At 50.1% G+C, this 24,435-nt stretch overlaps 2 protein-coding genes across 4 annotated transcripts in view; both read left to right on the forward strand.

The window, feature by feature from the left end:
- Positions 1-370: 370 nt before the first annotated feature.
- HOGA1 (4-hydroxy-2-oxoglutarate aldolase 1) overlaps positions 371-24,435 on the forward strand; it is a 29,770-nt gene continuing 5,705 nt past the window's right edge. Inside the window, exons 1-6 of one of the 3 annotated variants that reach the window (XM_015147871.3) lie at positions 371-940; positions 14,804-14,932; positions 15,118-15,245; positions 15,705-15,839; positions 16,096-16,192; positions 17,886-18,019. In XM_015147871.3, coding sequence (XP_015003357.2) covers positions 730-940; positions 14,804-14,932; positions 15,118-15,245; positions 15,705-15,839; positions 16,096-16,192; positions 17,886-18,019 — 834 coding nt within the window. In that variant the 5' untranslated portion in view covers positions 371-729. Of the gene's footprint in view, positions 941-14,803; positions 14,933-15,117; positions 15,246-15,704; positions 15,840-16,095; positions 16,193-17,885; positions 18,282-24,435 lie in introns of those variants that run through there. The other 2 variants (XM_077947117.1, XM_077947118.1) reach the window with 2 other exon arrangements.
- C9H10orf62 (chromosome 9 C10orf62 homolog) lies at positions 5,556-7,239 on the forward strand. Its single transcript, NM_001194279.3, is given in 1 exon segment — positions 5,556-7,239. A coding segment is annotated over 1 exon segment (672 nt). The 5' UTR covers positions 5,556-6,205; the 3' UTR covers positions 6,878-7,239.

The raw sequence follows: 24,435 nt of genomic DNA on the forward strand, positions 1-24,435 counted from the left end.
GGAAAACTGGGAGCTGGTTGGCCCTCTGAGCCAGCCCCGCAGCTGCTTTACCGTGGTCTCTTTTCCTTTCTTCCCTGCCACACAACTTTTCCTGCCCCTTCCCATGTCTCTAGGGCCAGGCTTGGCCCTTGCATGGATTGACTTGGTAATACACTCATCCTGGGCCCCCTTCCTGGTGACTGCTGTCCTGTGGGGCTGTCTGTGGCTAGCACAGGCTTGTCACGTGGCTGCCTTGGCAGGAGGAGCCTGGCAAGGGAGCAGGGCAGGGGAGAGACAGCATGCCACAGGCAGCTTCTTGCCCAGCCTTGCCACGCCTCCCACAGGGCAGGGCCTGCTCAGCCAATCAGCTCCACCAACCTCACAACTGCCCGTGGTAACCTGGCTAGGCTTCTGGCTTTGGGGCTGGGAATTGTGGGAGGAGGGCCCAGATCCTGCTGGAGATACCCTTTAGTATTGGGATCCCAGAAACCAGTCCTACATCTGGCCAGAGGGACACTGGGTTGTGGCATTTCTCCAGCTGCTACCCAGAAGGAAGAGGGCCCCCTGGGGCCTATAGGCCTTGCTCCTGACCCTGGGGACACCCAGCTCAGGCCTGCCCCAGTGGCCACAAGTCAGGGAGGCCGCAAATTTTTAACTAGACACATTGATCATTAATAGGGGGTTAGAAAGAGTTCAAACTAAGTCTCACTCTGGGACATAGACCAATTGTGCCTCAGGCCTCCTGCAGAGATGCTGGGTCCCCAAGTCTGGTCCTCTGTGAGGCAGGGGCTAAGCAGGAGCTTGTCCAGGAATGTGAGGGGCTGGGCCTCAGGGGAGGGGAAGAAGGTGGACATTGCGGGCATCTACCCCCCTGTGACCACCCCCTTCACTGCCACTGCAGAGGTGGACTATGGGAAACTGGAGGAGAATCTGCACAAACTGGGCACCTTCCCCTTCCGAGGTAAGCGGGGCTGTCCTCTGTGGGAGCTGGGGAGATGTGAGTGGCCCTATTCTCTTTAACCAGAGACCAAGGGAGGGTACACAGGCTCTGTCAAGCTGTCCAGGGATAGTCTGGTACTCCGTGGGTCATTTTATTATTGGAGAGGAACAGGGGAGACTGGTCTGGAGTCAGGAGACAGGCAGGAAGCTCCTTGCTGGCCTGTAAACTTAAGCTAAACCTCACCTGCTTCAGTTTACCCAGCTGTAAACTGTTAAAGTGCCTTTGTAGCTCCCAGAGTGATTCTGGGGTTGGACTGGCAAATGGGTGTGAAAGTCCTTGTCAACCTTGTCACTCAGTGCAGATGTGAGGGCATGTGACTGGGGTCATGTGGCAGCCCAGCCACAGTCCCAGTTTCCTCTAAAGTTTGTTTGTACGTTCTCTTCTGGACAAAGCCTCCTTGCCAGAATTAGTTCTCCCTGTTGTGGCTCTGCGATCTCGTCTCTCTTTACGCATGGGTCTCCCCCACTCTGAGGTTAGGGACCAGATGATATTTGCGACACTCAACATGTAACAGAGTCCCAGGCGCAATAAATGAAGGTAGAAGAAAATGGCAAATCCTGCTTGCCCTGCTCCGCCCATCTCCATTCCTTACCGCACAATCCTCTGAGGTAGTGCTCTCTATAGGACCATCCCACAGATGGGAGTCCGGGCCTCAGAGTAACATGGTCACTGCCCAGGGTCATTCGGCGAACACATAGCTGAGCTGAGATTTGCACCTCGTCTGACTGCGTGGCCCATGCTCCGTTTTACTCCCTCACTGACTTTCATTATAAACCCTTTGGAGCTGCTAGGCCACACTATTTCAGCAGAGTGTCTGGTCAGCTTTGGGAATGGTGTGGCTCCTATTGAGGCAGTATCATGTAGACCGTGGACTCTGGTTTCAAATCACAGCTCTGGGTGAGCGCCTGTAATCCCAACACTATGGGAGGCAGAGGTGGGCGGATCATGAGGTCAGGAGTTTGAGACCAGCCTGGCCAACATAGTGAAACCCCGTCTCTACTAAAAATACAAAAATTAGCTGGGCATGGTGGTGGGCGCCTGTAATCCCAGCTACTTGGGAGGCTGAGGCAGGAGAATCACTCGAACCCGGGAGGCGGAGGTTGCAGTGAGCCAAGATCACACCACTGCACTCCAGCCTGGGTGACAGAGCGAGACTCCATCTAAAAAAAAAAAATCACAGCTCTGGCACTGACTTAGTGTGGGATGATTGCTGTCCCTATGGGACACATGGGAGTGATAATGCTCATATTGTGGGATGGTTGAACAAAAAAATCTGAGAGAATGCAACTGAAAGCATGCTATAAATTATAGAGTAATATGCATTGGAAGGTACTGATTCCAACGGTAATAACGATTAAAATGACAGTGTGATTGGCATTGTGGCAAAGCTGCTTTGTGACTGTGACCCTTAGCATGATGGACACGTTGATCATTCATAGCTCAGTACTGAGGGAATGTGCCCCTTCCTTGGGGACAATGAATGCCCTGTGGAGGCCCACATTGAGCAGGGACACAACTCTAAGTTTCTGCTGGTGCTTGGCTTGTGGGGCCTGGAGGTTTGGTGAAGTCCTGGTTCTCTTGAAGTGAGAAGCATTTTGAGCCTCTAAGTGGAAGACCTTACTTCAGCTTCAAGGTTCAAGGATGCTCTAGTTCAGGTGGGGAGGGTGGACTTTGCATCTGGTGCTTGCCTGCCACCCAGAGAATCCACAGAGACCCCCAGACTCTTCTCTGGACCCTCCCTTCGGTGCTACCCACCCACTCCTGCAGAGGGCGTGGGGTGCCCAGGAGCACAGGCTTCTGTGGATTTGGCAGGCCGTGGGCCGCACATACCCACTTGTCTGTCTCCCTTGCAACCTATGCTGGCTCCAGCCCCCATCTGATCACTCACCCACACACCAGAGAGCCAGTGGGGTGTGGTAGGAAGGGCCCAGCATCTGGAGTCAGAGGACCTGGGCAAGAATCCTGCCACTTCTGCCAGTTAACAGAGACCTTGGGGAAACCACTTAACCTTTCAAATCCAGTTTCCTCATTTTAGAATAGGAACTGAGCCTTCAGGCTCTTAGCCACAGGGTCAATATAATCCTCCCAAGGCACTGTCACAGAGAACACTGTCAGAGATAGAGGGTCCCTTCCCTGCTTCTGGGGCACAGCCAAAATGCCCAGGAAGGAAGACGCAAACAACTTTCACTCTGACATCTGTATTTCTCTTGCCCTGTCCTGGCCCCTGAGGTAGACTTTGCAGCCCAACACTCAGGCCGAGGAGGGAATATGTCACATTGTAAGGGCCTCCTGCAGCCGTTAAAGGTCCTCTAAAGAGGAGACGGGGTCCAGGCTCAGTGGCTCACTCCTGTAAGCCCAGCACTTTGGGAGGCCAAGGCAGGAGGATCTCCTGAGACCAGGAGTTGGAGACCAGCCTGGCCAACATAGTGAGACCCTGTCTCTATTAAAATAAATAAATAGGAGGTGGAAGCTGCCCTGGATGAATCAGTGAAGAGTTAGAGATTCTTCTGGAAAGCACTCCCTGAAACTCTGTAGCTCTCGTTTTTTTTTTGAGACAGAGTCTCGCTCTGTTGTTCAGGCTAGAGTGCAGTGGCACAATTCGGCTCACTGCAACTTCCACCTCCCGGGTTCAAGCGATTCTCCTGACTCAGCCTCCTGAGTAGCTGGGATTACAGGTGCCTGCCACCACGCCTGGTTAATTTTTGTATTTTTAGTAGAGATGGGGTTTCACCAGGTTGGCCAGCCTGGTCTCGAACTCCTGACCTCATGATCTGCCAGCCTCAGCCTCCCAAAGTGCTGGGATTACAGGCGTGAGCCACCGTGCTGGGCCTCTTATTTACTTATTTATTTATTTTTAGGATGGGGTCTCAGTCTGTCACCCAGGCTGGAATGCAGTGGCACAATCTCAGCTCACTGCAACCTCTGCCTCCTGGCACTAAAGCAATCTGCCCACCTCAACCTCCCAAGTAGCTGGGACCAAAGGTGCACACCACCATGCCCGGCTAATTTTTTGTATTTTTAGTAGAGAGGGGATTTTGCCGTGTTGCCCAGGCTGGTCTCAAATTCCTGAGCTCAAGTGATCTGCCTGCCTCTGCCTCCCCAAGTGCTGGGATTACAGGTGTGAGCCACCATGCCCGGCCCTGTGTAGCTCTTTTTAAAAAATCTTTTTAGCATCGCTAATTCGTACTGATATTTGAATAAAGAGTATTCTTTTTTTTCTTCTTCTTTTTTTGTGACGGAGTCTTGCTCTGTCTCCCAGGCTGGAGTGCAGTGGCATGATCTCGGCTCACTGCAAGCTCTGCCTTCCAGGTTCATGCCATTTTCCTGCCTCAGCCTCCTGAGTAGCTGGGACTACAGGCTCCTGCCACCACACCCGGCTAATTTTTTATTTTATTTTATTTTTTATTTTTACTAGAGACGGGGTTTCACTATGTTAGCCAGGATGGTCTCGATCTCCTGACCTTGTGATCGTCTGCTTCGGCCTCCCAAAGTGCTGGGATTACAGGCGTGACCCACCGCACCGGCCAAGAGTATTCTTTTTTTTTTTTTTTTTTTTTTGTTGAGACAGAGTCTCGCTTTGTCGCCCAGACTGGAGTGCAGTGGCCGGATCTCAGCTCACTGCAAGCTCCGCCTCCCGGGTTCACGCCATTCTCCTGCCTCAGCCTCCCGAGTAGCTGGGACTACAGACGCCCGCCACCTCACCCGGCTAGGTTTTTTGTATTTTTTAGTAGAGACGGGGTTTCACCGTGTTAGCCAGGATGGTCTCGATCTCCTGACCTTGTGATCCGCCCGTCTCGGCCTCCCAAAGTGCTGGGATTACAGGCTTGAGCCACCGCGCCCGGCCCAAGAGTATTCTTTTTAAATAAAAGTTATGACCGTAGTCTAGAGGAGGGGGTCATTACAGAAGGGCTCTATGGCCCTGAACTCACACCCATAAACACCCTCAAAGATGGACTTTGAATTGTTATTTCTAAATGAGGTTAGTGGCCAACCACAGGACTAGTGCAGCAGGACTGGGAAGATGATGTTCTCCATAAAATGCTTGTGTCCTATTCCTTCCATATGTAGAGTGGACCATGCTTTCTTGCAATGATATAATATTTTGTATCTATTAAAACCACCACTCTGTTAAAGAAAATATTTTGCTTAAAGCATCACAATTTTTACAACCCCGTTTTGGCATTTCTTATTTTTTTTAAAGAGCTAGATGCTTTCGAGGGAAAAAAAAATACAGTGGCCCAGGCCTGTCTATACCGTGAGAGGCCTTGGAGATTAATTAGGCTTTTCGTTGTCTGCATCTATGGAAAGCCTTGCCAGCAAGCCCACCTGCTCACGACCCGAACCATGCCTATTTATGGGGGGACAAATTCCAGGTTTGTAGGTGCATCACTAAGGCAAGAGGTAGCAGCCACCATCCGGAATCTAGACCCAATGAAGTCTCCTGTCCTGTCCACTCTGCCTTCTCAGCCCACTGCTTGCCTCCCCGTCCTCAGCCCATTGTGACCTCATGTTAGTTATTCCAGAATGAGCTTCTTCCTGGGTTCTTTTCCCTCTGAACTCTGCCCTATAGTGGGGTGAGGGGCTCAAATGAGGATGGAATATGCCAGGCTGGCAGCAGACATGGGCCCTGGATGGAGGGTTCTCTGGTCTCAGATGGCTAGGAATGGATATCAGCCCAGTCAAGGGGGTCCTTCTGCCATGGCCAGCCTGACCCAGCATCCTTTGCCCCCGGGGGCCACCAGATCAGGAGAGAGAGAAACCAAAGACTGGAAGATACAAAGGCCTGAGTTGTAGAATGGGTTCCAAGCAGAAGGCAGAAGGACTCAGAATCAGAGAAGCGGCCCTTTCACTGAGCCTGGGGACAGCTGTCAGGGTAGGAGACAGGACCCAGGCCTCAGGCAATGCATGCCAGGCTAGACATGAGGGATGCTGCAGCCTCTCCCCACCCCACTCTCCCCACCCCACCCCCAACTGCCTTCCTCACAATGGGGTTCATTGTTGAGGTGGTAGGGGGCACCTAGGGAGGTTGCAGCAGGGGGCCTGCCTGTCAGACATCCTTGGGGAGCCTGCCCTTTCAAGCATGAACCATACCACCAGAGATCACCCAGCGTGCTCTTAGCTCTGCCTGCCTGGTGTAGGGTCCTGGAGACCTTCTTGGAGCTCATCCAGCAGCCATCATGCAAGGTGGTGCTGGGGACTGCCCTCTTGCTAGGAGGTGGAGGTCTCATGCTGTGGGTTCAGAAAAAGAGGAGAAGAAAGGCAACCTCTGAGTGTCTACCAGACAAGGACAAGTCACCAGAATCCCATAAAGCAAAGAATGAAAGCTGGATCAAATCTCACTTTAGCCGCCTTTCCGAAGAGAAGCTGGCCCGCAACAACAATGCCAGCACCAATGGCAATGCTACCCAGACTGAGAGTGGGAGTGGAGAGGCCAGCACCACAATTCACATGGAGACCTTCACCACGAGGCACGGAGAAGTGGGCTCCGCTCTGCACCGGGAATCCTTCACCAGCAGGCAGAAGGCATCCGGGCCACCAGTGATCCAAGAGATCCACCAGGAGTCTGGAAAAGCCCCATCCACCGATGAGGCCACGTGGGCCGCTGTGGCTGCCTGCACCAAGGAGATTGACACCCAGGGGCGGCACCTGGCTCACTCCATGCTGCAGCGGGCCACAGCTTACCAGCACTCAGGTCACCTGGAGTCCAGGGACATCAACCAGGAGGAGCTGAGGGCCCTCGAGGAAGTGGAGATGAAGCTGCAAAAGAATTTCCTCACCCAGCGGGAAAACACCATAGCTGGTGCCAACCACACACACACTTTCTATGGCCACAGTCACCACAGTCACCACGGCCACCCGAGCCACCAGAGCCACAGTCTGCCCAACCGCAGACACTAGATCTATGACTGCTTGGAAGCCATCTAACCATGGATGGAGACACCCCTGCCCCCAGCAAGGCTGGCTCACACACACATCTGTTTTCTCTATGGGGCCATCTATGCAGCCCAGGGTGAGATGCTGCGTCCAAATCCCTACCTTCTTAGGCTCCCCACAGGGATCATGGGCCCTTTCAACTCCATGAGTGGAGTCTGCCACAGAAGATGGCCCCTGTTGGAGGGAGAGCTGGGAGGACACAGCGCAGGTGAGACAGACCCTGAGGCCCCTGAAGACCCACCAAGCGAAGACAGATGGGAGCAGGCAAGAGCCCCACACTGATGTCATTGCCTGGAACGGAGCCAATAAAGCTTTGCATGCCTTCACTCTGACTCCAGGGGCTCTGTGGGCAGCCTAAGGTCTGGCAGGGACAGAGGGAGGTGGCTCCTTCTCCAGCAGTCCTCTGAGTGTGGGCCCCGGCCTGGGGCCTTTTCACTGGGCCTGATTTAAAGCTCCATGAAACAGCTACCCTGGTCTCAGGTTCTGGAAAAGGGGCACTTCCAGACACCCCAACACCACCAACCTGATGTTGCCAGGGAACAGGGGAGCAGCCAGGTATTGGGCTTGGAGGAGAAACAGGCTTTCAGAGGAGGCTAACTAAGCCAGATGGGAATGAGGGCCCCTGTCCTCTTGGTGCCATCTTTGTTCTCAAGTCATGTGGCATCCTACAAGGCAGTTCTCTCCCCGGCCCCACCCGCCTGCTAGGGCCCCTTGGGATCCATGTTAGCACCTCCCCACCACCTAGGTCTACAGCTACTGAGTGGGCACAACACTGTCTTCTTGTTTGTTTGTTTTTAATTTAATTTAATTTAAAGTTCCAGGATACATGGGCAGGACGTTCAGGTTTGTTACATAGGTAAACATGTGCCATCGTGGTTTGCTGCACCTATCAACATGTCACCTAAGGTATTAAGCCCTGCGTGCATTAGCTATTTATCCTGATCATCTTGGTTTTCTTTTCTTTTTTCTTTTCCCTTTTTTTCTTGTTATATATATATATTTATTTTGAGACAGAGTTTCACTCCTGCCGCCTAGGCTAGAGTGCAGTGGCGTGATCACGGCTCACTGCAACCTTTGCCTCCTGGGTTCAAACGATCCTCCCACCTCAGCTTCCCAAGTAGCTGGGACCGCAGGTGTGTGGAACCACAGCCGGCTAATTTTTTTTTCTTTTTTCTTTTCTTTTCTTTCCTTTTTTTTTGGTGCGTGTGTGTGTGTGAGAGAGAGAGAGAGACAGAGTCTCGCTTCATTGCCCAGGCTGGAGTACAGTGGCACAATCTCGGCTCACTGCAACCTCTGCCTCCCGGGTTCATGCAGTTCTCATGCCTCAGATGCTCGAGTAGCTGGGGCCAAAGGCACACACCACTATGCCTGGCTGATTTTTTTTTTTTGTATTTTTAGTAGAGATGGGGTTTCACCATGTTGCCCAGGCTGGAGTACAGTGGTGATATCGGTTCACTGCAGCCTCAGACTCAAACTGGCAAAATTCAAATAAAGTCCTTAGTTAATGACATTGTACCAATGTTAATTCTTTGGTTCTGGTCATCATATTATAGGTAGGTAAGACATCATTGGTGGAGGCTAGGTGAAGGATGTATAGAAAATCCCTGTACTTTTTTTTTTTTTTTTTTTTTTTTGAGACAGAGTCTCGCTCTGTCGCCCAGGCTGGAGTGCAGTGGCGTGATCTCAGCTCACTGAGGAATTGTAATTTCTTTCAGAGGGAGGTTATGAATTACGTCGTGCAATAAAGTTTGGCCACACACCAGGGCAGAAAAAAAAAAAACAAAAAACTTGTTTTTCTTTCACACAACAAATTGTCAACACACACACCTCAACACCTATGCTAGGCACCACATAGGAGGCCAGAATGCACCCAGGCAAAGTAAGGCGAGCACTGGGCAAGGAAAACAGAATGCTGGGGAGCAGACTTGAGCTCGTTGGCCCTCACGGAATTTGGGAGGTGTTCCAGGCAGAAGGGAACAGCACAAGCAAGTCTGCAGAGGGAGGGAAGTGCAGTGTGTCTGGGGAACCATGGCAGTCAGCTTGTGTTTTTTTTTTTGTTTGTTTGTTTGTTTTTGAGGCGGAGTCTCGCTCTGTCGCCCAGGCTGGAGTGCAGTGGCGCGATCTCGGCTCACTGCAAGCTCCGCCTCCCGGGTTCCCGCCATTCTCCTGCCTCAGCCTCCCGAGTAGCTGGGACTACAGGCGCCGCCACCACGCCCGGCTAATTTTTTTGTATTTTTAGTGGAGACGGGGTTTCATTGTGTTAGCCAGGATGGTCTCGATCTCCTGACCTCGTGATCCGCCCGTCTCGGCCTTTTTTTTTTTTTTTTTGAGACAGAGTCTTACTCTGTCACCCAGGCTACCGTGCAGTGGCGCGATCTGGGCTCACTGCAACCTCCACTTCCCAGGCTTAAGCGATTCTCCTGCTTCTGACTCCCAAGTAGCTGGGATTACAGGTGCGTGCCTCCACGCTCAGCTAATTTTTTATTTATTTTTATTTTTTAAATTATTTTTTGAGACAGAGTCTCACACTGTCGCCCAGGCTAGAGTGCAGTAGTGCAATCTCGGCTCACTGCAACCTTTGCCTCCTGGGTTCAAGCGATTCTCCTGCCTCAGCCTTCCAAGTAGCTGGGATTACAGACGCCCGACACCACGCCCAGCTAATTTTCGTATTTTTAGTAGAGACGGGGTTTCACCATGTTGGCCAGGCTGATCTCGAACTCCTGACCTTGTGATTCGCCTGCCTTGGCCTCCCAAAGTGCTGGGATCGCAAGCGTGAGCCACCATGCCTGGCCTAATTTTTTTTTTTTTTTTTTTTTTTTTTTTTTTTTTTTTTGAGACGGAGTCTCGCTGTGTCTCCCAGGCTGGAGTGCAGTGGCGTGATCTCGGCTCACTGCAAGCTCCGCCTCCCGGGTTCACGCCATTCTCCCGCCTCAGCCTCCCAAGTAGCTGGGACCAGGCGCCCGCCACCACGCCCGGCTAGTTTTTTGTATTTTTAGTAGAGACGGGGTTTCACCATGTTAGCCAGGATAGTCTCGATCTCCTGACCTCGTGATCCACCCGCCTCGGCCTCCCAAAGTGCTGGGATTACAGGCTTGAGCCACCGCGCCCGGCCTGGCCTAATTTTTAAGTTTTTTAGTAGAGATGGGGTTTCACCATGTTGGCCAGGCTGGTCTCGAACTCCTGGCCTCAAACAGTCTGCCCATCTTGGCATCTTAAAGTGCTGGGATTACAGGTGTGAGCCACTGTGCCCGGCCCAATTTCTCATTTTATAGGAGAGGTGAGATTGAGAAATTGTGTCTAATCCCATAGGTGGGGGCGGGGGTGGGGGATTGAAGAGTTCTGGGGACCTTTGTAGATGGGTGCTGTCCATGGGGAAATATTATACAAGGAACAGGTAACGGAAATGCAGAGCAGGGAGGCCCAGTGGAGAGATCCCAGGAAGACTTCTCAGAGGAGGTAGCAATGATGATGGACCAAGAAGGCGTAATAATGTCTGGGGACACTCCTCATGTGATTCTTTTTAGCCACAGTAAGTCACCATGTTGCTTACGTGTCCCCAGCCCCAAATGCCCACTCCCCTCCCTGCCATCCAGCTCCCAGAGCAGCAAGTGTAAACGTGGGGGCAGGGGAGAGTATCTTCCTTCGTCTTACAGCTGGAGGGGGCCTTATACACCCACTGCTGATATCACAGTGGGTGTACAGTGGGAGGTCATTGACAGCAGCCTCCCCTTCCGCACCTGCCACCCTTCCTCATTTAAGGTTTGAGCACTTTCTCCTGATTCTATAAGAATGACAGCTAACACTTATTGAGCACCAGGTTCCATTTGAAGTACTTTACAAATAGTATCTCATGGCCGGGCGCGGAGGCTCAAGCCTGTAATCCCAGCACTTTGGGAGGCTGAGACGGGTGGATCATGAGGTCAGGAGATCGACACCATCCTGGTTAATACGGTGAAACCCCGTCTCTACTAAAAAATACAAAAAAAACTAGCTGGGCGAGTGGCGGGCGCCTGTAGTTCCAGCTACTGGGGAGGCTGAGGCAGGAGAATGGCGTAAACCCGGGAGGCGGAGCTTGCAGTGAGCTGAGATCCAGCCACTGCACTCCAGCCTGGGTGACAGAGCAAGACTCCGTCTCAAAAAAGAAACAAAACAAAACAAATAGTATCTCATTTAAACTTCAAAACAACTCTAAGAGGCTGGGCGTGATGGCTCATGTCTGTAATCCCCAGCACTTTGGGAGGCCAAGGCAGGCGGATCACCGGAGGCCCAGAGTTCAAGACCAGCCTGTCCAACATGGTGAAACCCTGTCTCTACTAAAAATACAAAAATTAGCCAGCATTGTGGCGGGTGCCTGTAATCCCAGCTACTCGGGAGGCTGAGGCAGGAGAATTGTTTGAGCCTGGGAGACAGAGGCTGCAGTGAGCCGAGGTCACACCACTACACTCCAGCCTGGGCAACAGAGTGAGACTCTGTCTCAAAACAAAACGAAACTCTGAGAAAGGCACTAATATCATCACCATTTTTCAACTGAGTAAGCCTGGGCTTCTCTGACTTCAGGGCCTGTGCATCTGACCCCTCTCTTGTGAGCCCTCTGCTTTTCTGCTTTTTCCGCAGTCCCTGGTTCATCGGAGATCCTGGCCTTTTCCTCTCCTCTGGCCCCCTCTCTACACTACAGGGACACATCAGGCTCACACCTGGACATCTAACCAGGGTGAAGGAGGGGCTCTTTGGGGTACCCACTCACAGATTTCTGGGACATTTTCTTATCTAAGCCTTTAAAACAGTCCTATAAGGTAGGATTGAAATCATTTCCCTGTCATCCCATAGAAAAGGAAACAGAGACTCAAAGATGTGATTGACTTGTTCAATAGCCAGAGGTGACTCTTGAGTCCAGTGCTGCCCGGTCTGCACCACATTCCCTCTTCTCCAGCCAGGCACTTCTTCCTTCTCGGGAGTCAGGCATGAGCCAGTTGCCCCCTTCAATGAGACAGAAGACGGGGCTGTGTCATAGAAGCTTTGAGCACAAGGTCTGCTTCTGACTCCCAGAGTGCAAGCCCCAGCTGTCCTGCTGTTTAGACCAGCTCCACCAGTGGGGCCCAGAGTGTCCCTGGAACTGACCAGCAGGATGAGAGGTGAAGGAAGGGGATGATGGTGGCTGAATCAGTGGCCGCAGCAAGAACATGCCCCATCCCAGGACGGCAGGCAGGGGTGGGGAGGAAGACGACTTTGGTATTGGAACAGAGACAGTGGCAAGAGCTTGAGCTCTGACTCTGGTCAGAGGGTGCTGGTCTAATTGTAGCTAGATTGGAGTCCTCATCCAGAGCTGGCACCTTTTACGGAGAGCACTGCAGCTCCATGTAGCAAGACACAAGGAGGCCCTACCTTGGGCTACTAGCCTGACACAGATAAATCAATCCCCCAGAAGCAATCCCACAGAAGCGAGAAGCTGTGTGCCTCCAGATGTTTCCTGCAATGTTACCAACGTGAAATAACTACCAAAAAAAAAAAAAAAAGGCAAGGCAGCTAAATATCCAGTGAGAGAGATCCTGATATCCTGGCAACTCACTCTGGAATCCGATGGTGTAGTGAACAGCATGGAAAAAGGTTGGTGGAACGAAGTGGAGTCTACATCACACAGTGTCCCCTGAAGGATGACTCACAGGAACAATTTCTCTTGGTCCCAGTGCCAGGAAACTCTGTGTTTCTCCGGGGCAGTTGCTTTGCTTTTATCTTTTGGGTTCTGCATATCTGTTAGCTGATTGTGTTTCCCTTGTAGCTCTGGCTGTCGGGAAACTCCACATCAAATTTCTGGCTCATTTCTCAGAACTATATGGCAAGAACTTTGTATACCAATACTGCCTGTGGCCTTATTTTCATTTCCTTCTCCCAAATAGCCTCCAATTTTTTTTTTTTTTTTTTTTTTTTTTTGGAGACAGGGTCTTGCTCTGTCACCCAGGCTGGAGTGCAGTGGCACAATCATAGTTCACTGCAGCTTCAAATGCACCTGGTTTATTTATTTATTTATTTATTGTAAAGTCAGGGTCTCACTTTGTTACCCAGGCTGGTCTCGAACTCCTGACCTCAAGTGATCCTCCCACCTTGGCCTCCTGAAGTGCTGGGATTACAGGCCCAAATATCCTATTAATTAAGAATCCTGTTGTATTGTACTCTGTATTTGTAAACTACTTCCATTTTTTTTTCTTTAATGGAATGGGATGGAGAGGAGAAAGAAGAAGAAAGAGAAAGTTAAGCGGGCTGGGCACCGTGGCTCACCTGTAACTGGTACCGGTTACTGGTTAGACATATCCCAAGTAAATGATTGATAAAAACAGGAAAACACAAAATAAAGCAAGGAGATTCACTTTTCACCCAGAAAGTTGGCAAAAATTAGTTCTGACAACACCAAGATTTGGCATGTACGACATTCTATGCTGCTGTTACACTGATTGATTAGCAATGTGGCACACAGTCAGGCGTGGGGGCTTATATCTGTAATCCCAGCACTTTGGGAGGCCAAGGTGGGTGGATCACCTGGGCCCAGGAATTCGAGCCAGCCTGGGCAAAATGGTGAAGCCCCATCTCTACAAAAAAAACTACACAAATTAGTTGGGCGTGGTAGCTCATGTCTGTAATCCTAGCTACTTGAGAGGCTAAGACAGGAGGATCACTTGAACCTGGGGGGTCAAGGCTGCAGTGAGCCTTGATTGTGCCACTGTACTCCAGCCTGGGTGACAGAGTGAGACGCTGCCTCAAAGAAAAAGTAAATACATAAAAAATGTGTCACAGATGAAGGTGCACATAGATATGACTCAGCAATTACACACCAAAGTATCTGAACTCTAGAGGAACTCTTTTTTTTTTTTTTTTTGAGATGGAGTCTTGCTCTGTTGCCCAGGCTGGAGTGTAGTGGCACAATCTCAGCTCACTGCAAGCTCTGCCTCCCAGGTTCATGCCATTCTCCTGCCTCAGCCGCCCAAGTAGCTGGGACTACAGGCGCCTGCCACCACGCCCGGCTAATTTTTTGTATTTTTTTAGTAGAGACGGAGTTTCACTATGTTAGCCAGCATGGTCTCGATCTCCTGACCTTGTGATCCACCCGCCTCGCCTCCCAAAGTGCTGGGATTACAGGCGTGAGCCACCACACCCGGCCTAGAGGAGCTCTTAGACATATGCACAGAAGACTTTACAGCAAATGTTTGTTTCAGCATTGTTTGCAATAGCAAAAAGAATAAAACATTCTTTTTTTCTTTTTTCTTTTTTGGTAGAGACAGGTATGCCCTTTTTTGGTAGAGACAGGGAGCCATGCTCCCTTGGCTGGTTTTGAACTCCTGGGCTCAAGTGATCCACCCACCTTGGCCTCCTAAAGTGCTGAAATTACAGGTGTGAGCCACCAGGCCCAGCCAAAAAGAAGGAAACATTCTAAGCGCCCTCAACAAGAGAAAGAAAAATAAATTGTGTTCTAACCATACAACAGAATACCATACAGCAGGTAAAATGAATGAATCAGGGCTATGTGTGCTGCTATGGACAAAGCTCAGAACATAGTATTAAATAAACAGAAAACTGCAGAGGGCTATTTAAGCTTAATTCCATTTCTACAAGGCTTAAAATTGTAATAACCATATTATATAAGGATTACTTGAGCCCAGAAGTTCGAAGCTGCAGCAAGCTATAATTGAGCCACTGCATCCCAGCCTGGACAACAGAGCGAGACCCTGTGTCTAAAACAGAAAAACGATGTGAATCGTCATTGCAGCTGTGTGGGAACCTTCTGCCTGCAAAGATGGGAAGGAAATGTGTGAAAGATTGTGGTGCTGGAAGGTAGGAACACCAATGTCCTGGTTGTTCTGTAGAGGATGGGAAGGAGTTAGTCAGCTGTGTCTCTTGCAGGCTTCGTGGTCCAGGGCTCCAATGGCGAGTTTCCCTTCCTGACCAGCAGCGAGCGCCTCGAGGTGGTGAGCCGTGTGCGCCAGGCCATGCCCAAGAACAAGCTCCTGCTAGCTGGCTCCGGATGCGAGTGTGAGCCATAATGCCCTGTGCCCTGGGGGTGGGTGGGTGTGTAGGATCCAGGCTCCTAGGCCCTAGCTTGGGTCCTGTCTCCTTGTTCTGCCTCTTCTGGGACATGCTGAGGCACCCTCGCTTGGCCCAGTGCCCTGGTCCAGGCCTCCTTCTGCCTGCTCTCACCTCTCTCCTTCCTCCGGCAGCCACTCAAGCCACAGTGGAGATGACCGTCAGCATGGCCCAGGTCGGGGCTGACGCGGCCATGGTGGTGACCCCTTGCTACTATCGTGGCCGCATGAGCAGCGCGGCCCTCATTCACCACTACACCAAGGTGTGTGTGGGGCCTGAGACCAAGAGGAGGCTCTGCCCAGGGAGAGGAGAGGAGGGAAGCTAGGAGTGGGGTGCTACTTCGCATGAACGGCAGCTATAGGAAACGGATGGACTGCCACCATGGATCAGCTGCACAACATTGGGAGGCTTACCTAACCACTCTGTGTTACTGCTTCCTCCCCTCTAAAATTGGAGGAATGACGTCATCTATCTCATAGGGTTGCAGTGAGCATTAAATGAGATCAGGAACATAAAGGGCTTAGAACAGTGCCTGGCATATGGAAAGCACTCCATAAATATGACCCACCGTGATTGCTTACACTCGGGGCACGCAGCACAGGAGGGAGGCCTGTCCAGGTGGCCCTGGAGTGAAGCAGGCCGGGACCTGTGGGTGGGCAAGTCTCTGGCTCCTGGGACCTGGGGCGGCTGCCCTCTCCTGCTTTTCTCTGCGCCCCAACAGGTTGCTGATCTCTCTCCAATCCCTGTGGTGCTGTACAGTGTCCCGGCCAACACGGGGCTGGACCTGCCTGTGGATGCGGTGGTCGCGCTTTCCCAGCACCCGAATATTGTGGGCATGAAGGACAGCGGTGGTGATGTGAGTGGCAGCAGCTCCAGGGCTGTAGTCCTCTCCTTTTCTGGTTCCTGGTTCCTAGCACTTTTGCTCCTGAGGGCAACTCTGAGATCTGTTTCTATCCTTGGCTTCCGTGTGGATTCTCTCTGTCGTGCGGGCTCTCTGGGGCTTTCTTGAGGGCATCTCTTTGGGCACTGGGCTTTCATTCCACCACGCTTACCAGTCCCTCTCCCAGGATGAGGCTCTGGGCACAGCTCTCATACCACATTTGCTGTTGCAGGTGACCAGGATTGGGCTGATTGTTCACAAAACCAGGAAGCAGGATTTCCAGGTGTTGGCTGGATCGGCTGGCTTCCTGATGGCCAGCTATGCCTTGGGTAGGCCGCCCACTGCTCTCAAATTGTCATGGGTGACCAAGACATACCCAGGCACCTGGGTCTGCTGGGAGAGACTGTGAGGGCTGGGGCTGGGTCTGAAGACGGTGGTTTGCCAGCCTGCCCACTCTGAAAACTCAGAAACCTGGCCACGCCGCTTGCCTGTCTGAATGTGGGGTGCTGTGAGTAACCTTGTTGGCTGGAGGAGGATGGCCGTGTACAATCCCTGGCCTGTAGTAGGGATGTCTGCAGTTTGTTCTAAGTCCGGAGCTCCATGATTAGATGACAAACTTAGCTGGTCTAATCCTACCTTCTACATCATTCTCTGAGGGCAGAGGCCTTGGGGCCCTCCTCTGTAGTTCAGGAGTCCATTTTCCTCTCCCCTGTCCCAGGCCAGAATGAATTGTCAGATCTACAGAGTTGAGCTGGGGATCTTCAGTTGCCTGATCAGATTCTGTTCCAATCCAGGGTCCCTATGAATGTCTCTTAGATCAACTGCTCTTGTCTGTTTAGGGTCAGCAGCCTTGGGTTTGGGTTAGATTTGAGCCCTGGAGGGGAGGGAGGAGAAGGGAAGCTGTTTCTTTCAGCTGAAGCCCCAGTGAGGAGAGATTTGAGTGACTTTTCTAGCACTGCAGGGGAGATTGCTGGTTCCTATTCCATCTGGTGTCTCCAGACTTTGGCTGGTTGTCTAGGGCCTTGTACATCTCCCCCTGCCATGTCACGGCCTCTACGGTGAAGGGGAAGAAGAAGGGATCCATCATTTCTCTCTCATTCCTGAAAGTGGAGTAGATTAAAAAAAAAAAAAAAGCACAGGCTCTGGAGGTTGGAGGGAATCTCAGCTCTGCAGTTTATTCACCGAGTAATGCTGGGCAAGGCATTCACCTCTCTGGGCCTGAGTTTCTACTCTGTGCATGGAGGGATCGTGAGGATTAGAGAGCATCAGGGCCATGCTGCTGAAGCGCGCCTGGAACACATAATAGGTATTCCACAAGCAACAGCTCTATTAGCTCATTCTAAATTGCCTACTCTCTCTCTGGTCTTGAGGCCACTGTGCTTAGGGTTCCACTCCTATCTAGCCTTAGAAGCATACTCACAGGCTTGCAGAAGTGGTGGGGCTTTCTGAGATCACAGCCAAACCCATTTTCATTGCCCTGATGAGCACAAAGAGGACTAGAGAGGGTCTCATTCAGGTTTATGCAGTCAATGGGAAGACATGCCTGGTGACCTGACTGTCCAGGGCGCTTTCCACGCCCACTGCTATCTCTGGTTGCATCCACTGCGGGGAATAAGATTTCAAAAGAGCAAAGGATTCCCATCCATCCTACCCTCTTACAGGACTGATGAGTCAGGGGGCTATTGGAGGAAGCTGGAGGCGTCAACTGGCAGATGGGATTTTATTCCGGGAGGGGTTCAGGGAAGGAACTGTCCTTGAGTTCACTTTCAGGCTCTGCTCCCTGCCCCTCACAGATCAGCCCTGAGCAGCACTTGACCTGCAGGATTCTATTTTGAATATGCAGGCAGCTCTTCTCTCTGGAAATGTGTACTCTGGACTCACAGAGCATGCCTTTGATGTAGCCAGCCACGTGACATAGAAATCTGTATGTAATGTCCCCAGGCTGAAGAGGTGCTGGGACCAGGGCTTGAGATGCTCAGAGGGGAGAGGCTCTGCTGACGTTCTGCGTCTTACTTCGTGCAGGAGCTGTGGGGGGCGTGTGCGCCCTGGCCAATGTCCTGGGGGCTCAGGTGTGCCAGCTGGAGCGACTGTGCCTCACAGGGCAGTGGGAAGATGCCCAGAAACTGCAGCACCGCCTCATCGAGCCAAACGCTGCGGTGAGCCAGTGGCAGCAGGGGCGCGGTATGGGGGGAGTGGGCAGTCTGTGTCCTCACTGGAGCAGGACCCAGGGCTGGCACCAGGCCCCACTCAGTCTCTTCCTTTCAGAAAATCCTTTGAGAGAACATTCCAGTGTGGGAACTCCTTGTGCCTCGGACAAAGTCGGACACTATTGATGGTGAAACTTAAGTGTACATTAAAATTCCCTTGGGGCAAATTAAAGTTCCAACTTTTGGGCCCAAGAAGATGCACTGAAACAAACATCCTGTGTGATTGTGATAGAATAACCCTAGGACCACACTTAGAGGTGCCTGGAGAGAAAGAGCGTAAGCCAGGGGCCTCTAAATCCACGCTATTGGGGGCCAGGTCCTGAAAAAATAGGAATGATTGGGGCTAGCAAAGGAGTTAGAAGGCAGGAGAGTACCATCTCCATATAATCTGTTCTGTGGTCAGACTGTGTACCCCAACTCTTTGTTGGGCAAACATGTGTGTACCACCATGCCCAGCTAATTTTTGTTTTTTGTTTTCATGTTTCAGTAGAGATGGGGTTTCACCATGTTGGCCAGGCTGGTCTCAAATTCCTGGCCTCAAGTGATCCGCCCACCTCAGCCTCCCAAAGTGCTGGGATTACAGGCGTGAGCCACAGTGCCTGGCCTATTTTTTTTCTTTTCTTTTCTTTTTTTTTCTTTTCTTTCCTGAGACAGAGTCTCGCTTTGTTGCCCAGGCTGAAGTGCAGTGACTCAATCTCGGCTCACTGCAACCTCCACCTCCTGGGTGCAAGCAATTCTCCTGTCTCAGCCTCCCTAGTAGCTGGGATTACAGGCATGTCCCACCATACCCAGCTAATATTTTTGTATTTTTAGTAGAGACGGGGTTTCACCATGTTGGCCAGGCTGGCCTCAAACTTCTAACCTCAAGTGACCCTCCTGCCTCGGCCTCCCAATCTTTTTTCTTTTATTTTTTTGTTTTCGAAACAGAGTCATTCTCTGTCACCCAGGCTAGAGAGCAGTGGTGTGATGACAGCTCACTGCAGCCTCAACGTCCTGGGCTTAAGCAATCTTTTTTATTTTTTATTTTTATTTTTGTAGAGATGGCGGTCTCACTATGTTGCCCAGGCTGGTCTTTATCTCCTGGGCTCAAGCGGTCCTCCCACCTCAGCCTCCCAAAATGCTGGGATTACAGGCATAAGCCACCATGGCTGGCCTACTGTATATTTTATATTAAACTTTTTATTTTATTTATTTACTTTGAGATGGAGTCTCACTCTGTCACCTAGGCTGGAGTGCAGTGGCACAATCTTGGCTCATTGCAACCTCTGCCTCCTGGGTTCAAGCAATTCTCCTGCTCAGCCTCCCAAGTAGCTGGGATTACAGGTACTTGCCACCACACCCAGCTAATTTTTGTGTTTTTAGTGAAGACGGGTTTCACCATGTTGGCCAGGCTGGTCTCGAACTCCTGACCTTGTGATCCACCTGCCTTGGCCTCCCAAAGTGCTAGGATTATAGGCATGAGCCACCATGCCCAGCCAAACTTTTTATTTTTAGATAATTATAGATTCCCATGCAACTTTAAGAAATAATACAAAGGGATCCCATGTACCCATGGTCCAGTTTTCCCCAATGGCAACATCTTACAAAACTGTAGAATAATTTCACAGTCTGGATATTGACCTTGATACAGTCGAGACACAGAATATTTCTGTCCCTACAAGGATCCCTCATGTCATCCTCTTATAGCCACGCCTACTCACATTTGTCTTCACCAGCTCTTAACCTCTAGTAACCACACATATATTCACCATTTTATAATTTTGTCAGTTCAATAGTATACTATATGGAATCACATGGTATATAACTTTTGGGGACTGGCTTTTTCCACTCAGCATAATTCTCTGGATATTCATCCAGGTTGTTTGTTGCATGTATCAATAGTTAATTCCTTTTTATTTCTGAGTAGCATACCATAGTATGGCTGTACCACAGCATGTTTATTTATTATTTATTTATTGAGACAGGGTCTTGCTCTGTTGCCCAGGATGAATGCAGTGGCAGGATTATTGCTCACTACAGCCTCGACCTCCTGGCTCAAGCAATCTTCCCAGTTCATCCTCCCAAGTAGCTCAGTCAACAGGTGCACACTACCACACCTGGCTAATTCTTTTTTATTTTTAGTAGAGACAAGGTCTCACTATGTTGCCCAGGCTGGTCTTGAACTCCTGGTCTCAAGCCATCTTGCCTCAGCCTCCCGAAGTGCTGGGATTACAGGCATGAGCCACCACGGCCGGCCCCCTACAGCATGTTTAACCATTCACCTGTTGAAGAACAGCTGGGTTATTTTCAGTTTTTGGCTATTAAAAGCTGCCATGGGCTGGGTGCAGGGGCTCACGCCTGTAATCCCAGCACTTTGGGAGGCCAAGGTGGGCAGATCACCTGAGGTCAGGAGTTTGAGACCAGCCTGGCCAACATGGTGAAACTCCGTCTCTACTAAAAATACAAAAATTAGCTGGGCGTGGTGGTGCACGTCTGTAATCCCAGCTACTCGAGTGGCTGAGCAGGAGAATCGCTTGAACCCAGGAGGCGGAGGTTGCAGTGAGCCGAGTTTGTGCCACTGCACTCCAGCTTGGGTGACAGAGTGAGACTCCATCTCAATAAATAAATAAATAAATAAATAAATAAATAAATAAAAGCTGCCATGAACATTCACGAACAGGTTTTCGTGTGTCGGTAAGTTTTCATTTTTCTGGGATCAATACACAGCAGTACAAATGGTGGGTCACAGGGTAGCCACAGGTTTCATTTTCTGAGAAACTGCTGGCTGGGTGTGGTGGCTCACACTTACAATCCCATCATTTTGGGAGGCTGAGGGGGGTGGATTGCTTGAGCCCAGGAGTTCAAGACCAGCCTGCACAACATGGGGAGACTCTGTCTCTACAAAAAATACAGAAAATTAGCTAGGTGTGGTGGCATGCACCTATGGTCCCACGACTCGGGAGGCTGAGGCAGAAGGGAAGATCCCTTGAATCTGGGAGGCTGAGGCTGCAGTGAGCTGTGATTTTGCCACTGCACTCCAGCCTGGGCTACAGAGTGAGATCCTGTCTCAAAAAACAAAACAAAACAAAACAAACGAACCCCAAAACCCCAAAACAAGCAAACAAAAACCCAGAAACAAACCTGCCAAACTTTTCCAGAGAGGCTGTACTATTTTAAATTTACACTGATGTAAACATATGAGTGATCTAGTTTTTCTGCAGCTTTGCTAGCATTTGGTGTTGTGACTATTTTTTATTTTAGCCATTCTGATAGATGTGTAGTACCATCTCATTGTGGTTTTAATTTGCATTTCTCTGATGGCTAATGCTATTGAACATTTTTTTTTCATGTATTTATTTGCCATCTTTTCAGTCAACTATCTATATTTCTTACCCATTTTAAAATTGGATTGTTCTTTTGACTGTTGAATTTTAAAGTTCTTTATAGCTTCTAAATACTAGTCCTTTGTTAGATATGTGGCTTGTAAATATTTTCTCCCAGTCTGCAGCTTGTCTTTTCATTGCCTTAACAGGTCTTTTGCAGAGCAAGTTTTACATTTTGATGAAGTACAATTTATCAACATTTTCTATTATGGATCATGTTTGTGGTGTCAAGTCTAATAATTCTTAAAGAGTTCTGGGCACGGTGGCTCACGCCTATAATCCCAGCTTTTTGGGAGGCTGAGGTGGGTGGATCATGAGGTCAGGAGTTCAAGACCAGCCTGGCCGAGATGGTGAAACTCCCGTCTCTACTAAAACTACAAAAAAAAAAAAAAAAATTAGCCGGGCACACTGGCAGACGCCTGTAATCCCAGCTGCTCAGGAGGCTGAGGCAGGAGAATCACTTGAACTCGGAGGGCAGAAGTTGCAGTGAGCCTAGATCGTGCCATTGCGTTCCAGCCTGGGTGACAGAGTGAGACTTCATCTCAGAAAAAGAAAACAAAATAAACAAAAAAAAAAACTCAAAAAATTCTCAGGGCTGGGTGCGGTGGCTCACACCTGTAATCCCAGCACTTTGGGAGGCCGAGGCGGGCAGATCACAAGGTCAGGAGACTGAGACCATCCTGGCTAACACTGTGAAACCCAGTCTCTACTAAAAATACAAAAAATTAGCCAGGCGTGGTGGCGGGAGCCTGTAGTCCCAGCTACTACTGGAGGCTGAGGGAGGAGAATGGTGTGAACCTGGGAAGCGGAGCTTGCAGTGAGCTGAGATTGCACCACTGCACTCCAGCCTGGGCGACAGAGCGAGATTCTGTCTCAAAAAAAAAAAAAAAAAAAAAAGTGTTCTTAGAAGATTATAAAGATTTTCTCTTTTTTTTTTCTTTAAGTTTTATAGTTTTATGTTTTATAAGTCTGTGACTCATTTTGAGTTAATTTTTGTATAAAGTGTGAGACTTAGGTCGAGGTTTTGTGGTTTTCTTCCCTAAGGGATATCCATTTGCTCCAGCATCATTTGTTGAAAAGGCCATCTTGCCGGGCGCGGTGGCTCAAGCCTGTAATCCCAGCACTTTGGGAGGCCGAGACGGGCGGATCACGAGGTCAGGAGATCGAGACCATCCTGGCTAACACGGTGAAACCCCGTCTCTACTAAAAATACAAAAAACTAGCCGGGCGAGGTGGCGGGCGCCTGTAGTCCCAGCTACTCGGGAGGCTGAGGCAGGAGAATGGCGTAAACCCGGGAGGCGGAGCTTGCAGTGAGCTGAGATCTGGCCACTGCACTCCAGCCCGGGCTACAGAGCAAGACTCCGTCTCAAAAAAAAAAAAAAAAAAAAGAAAAGGCCATCTTTCCTCCATTGAACTGCTTGCGTGCCTTGTCAGTGGGGCATATTTGTGTGGGTCTGTTTCTGGGTTCTCTCTTCTTTCCATTGATTTCTGTGTCTATCTCTCTGCAGTACCACGCAGACTTGATTGCTGTAGCTAAGCCTTAAAATCAGGTAGACTGATTCCTCCCACTTTGCTCTTTTGTTTTTCCTTCAAATTGTTTTAGTCAAATTTCTTTACCTTTTCTTCTTCTTTTTTTTTTTTTTTTTGAGACGGAGTCTCGCCTGTCGCCCAGGCTGGAGTGCAGTGGCCAGATCTCGGCTCACTGCAAGCTCCGCCTCCCAGGTTTACGCCATTCTCCTGCCTCAGCCTCCCAAGTAGCTGGGACTACAGGCACCCGCCACCTCGCCCGGCTAGTTTTTTGTATTTTTTAGTAGAGACGGGGTTTCACTGTGTTAGCCAGGATGGTCTCGATCTCCTGACCTCGTGATCCGCCCGTCTCGGCCTCCTAAAGTGCTGGGATTACAGGCTTGAGCCACCGCGCCCGGCCTTCTTTGCCTTTTCATATAAATTTTACAAGAATCTTGTCTATATCTACAATAAAATCTTGCTGGGCCTTTGATCGAAATTGTGTTAAGCCTGCATACCAATCTGGGGACAATTGACGTCTTTACCATGTTGTCCTCCAGTCCTTGAACATGGTACATTTCTCTATTTAGATCTTCTTTGGTTTATTTCTTCAGCATTTTGTAGTTTCCAGCCAATAAGTCCTATACATATTTTTAAAAATTGACACCTAAGGATCTGGTGCAGACTGGCTCACGCCTGTAATCCTAGCACTTTTGGAGATAGAGACGGCAGTATTGCTTGAGGCCAGGAGTTTGAGACCAGCCTGGGCAACATGGCGAGACCCCATCTCTGGAAAAAAAAAAAAAAAGACACCTCTGCACTAGGCTCTGTACTAGGCATCTATGCACATTCTGCTGCCTGGAGGGTAGAAGAGCCCCGTGGTTGCTCCCTACACACTGCCTCCACTGCATTGCCTGTGTGTCTGGCAGCAGGTGGGGTGGGCTCTGGCGGCGTTTTGAAGATGAGCAGTGGTGCAAGTCCTGACTTCCCTCCACTAGGCCTGCTCTGACACCACCCAGCTGGGAGCAGGGGTGGCAGTTCAGACGCCTTCACTCAGTCTTTGCTAGCCTGGCTGGTGTTTGACTAGAGTAGAGCAGTTATTGTCTGAAAGCTTTCCATCTTGCTAGGCCACCCCTTTTCCGGTCCTTTGGCTAGAGAGAACTGGTTTCTGTTAGTGCTTGTATTGTCTGTACCGTATTGGCATTGCGTGCTTGCTGACTTCTTCAGCTCCAAGTCTGCGCCAGGGTATGCAGCGCTGTGTTGCTTCTTAGGTCGATTGTTGGTCTTCCCTCTTCTCTCTGCCTTCCAGAGTCTTCTTATGTCTGTTTTTTATATAATGTCCAGATATATATAATTTTTTTATAAAATGTCCAGATAATATTTTTATATAATGTCCAGAGTTTTTAGTTGTACTTATTGGGAAGAATTGGGACAAGTACATCTACTCCACCTTCCTGAAAGTAAAAAGCTCTAAGTATTTTTCTAAATGGTGATTTT

The sequence above is a fragment of the Macaca mulatta genome, chromosome 9 (assembly GCF_049350105.2).
Source record: "Macaca mulatta isolate MMU2019108-1 chromosome 9, T2T-MMU8v2.0, whole genome shotgun sequence".
Classification (NCBI taxonomy): domain Eukaryota; kingdom Metazoa; phylum Chordata; class Mammalia; order Primates; family Cercopithecidae; genus Macaca; species Macaca mulatta.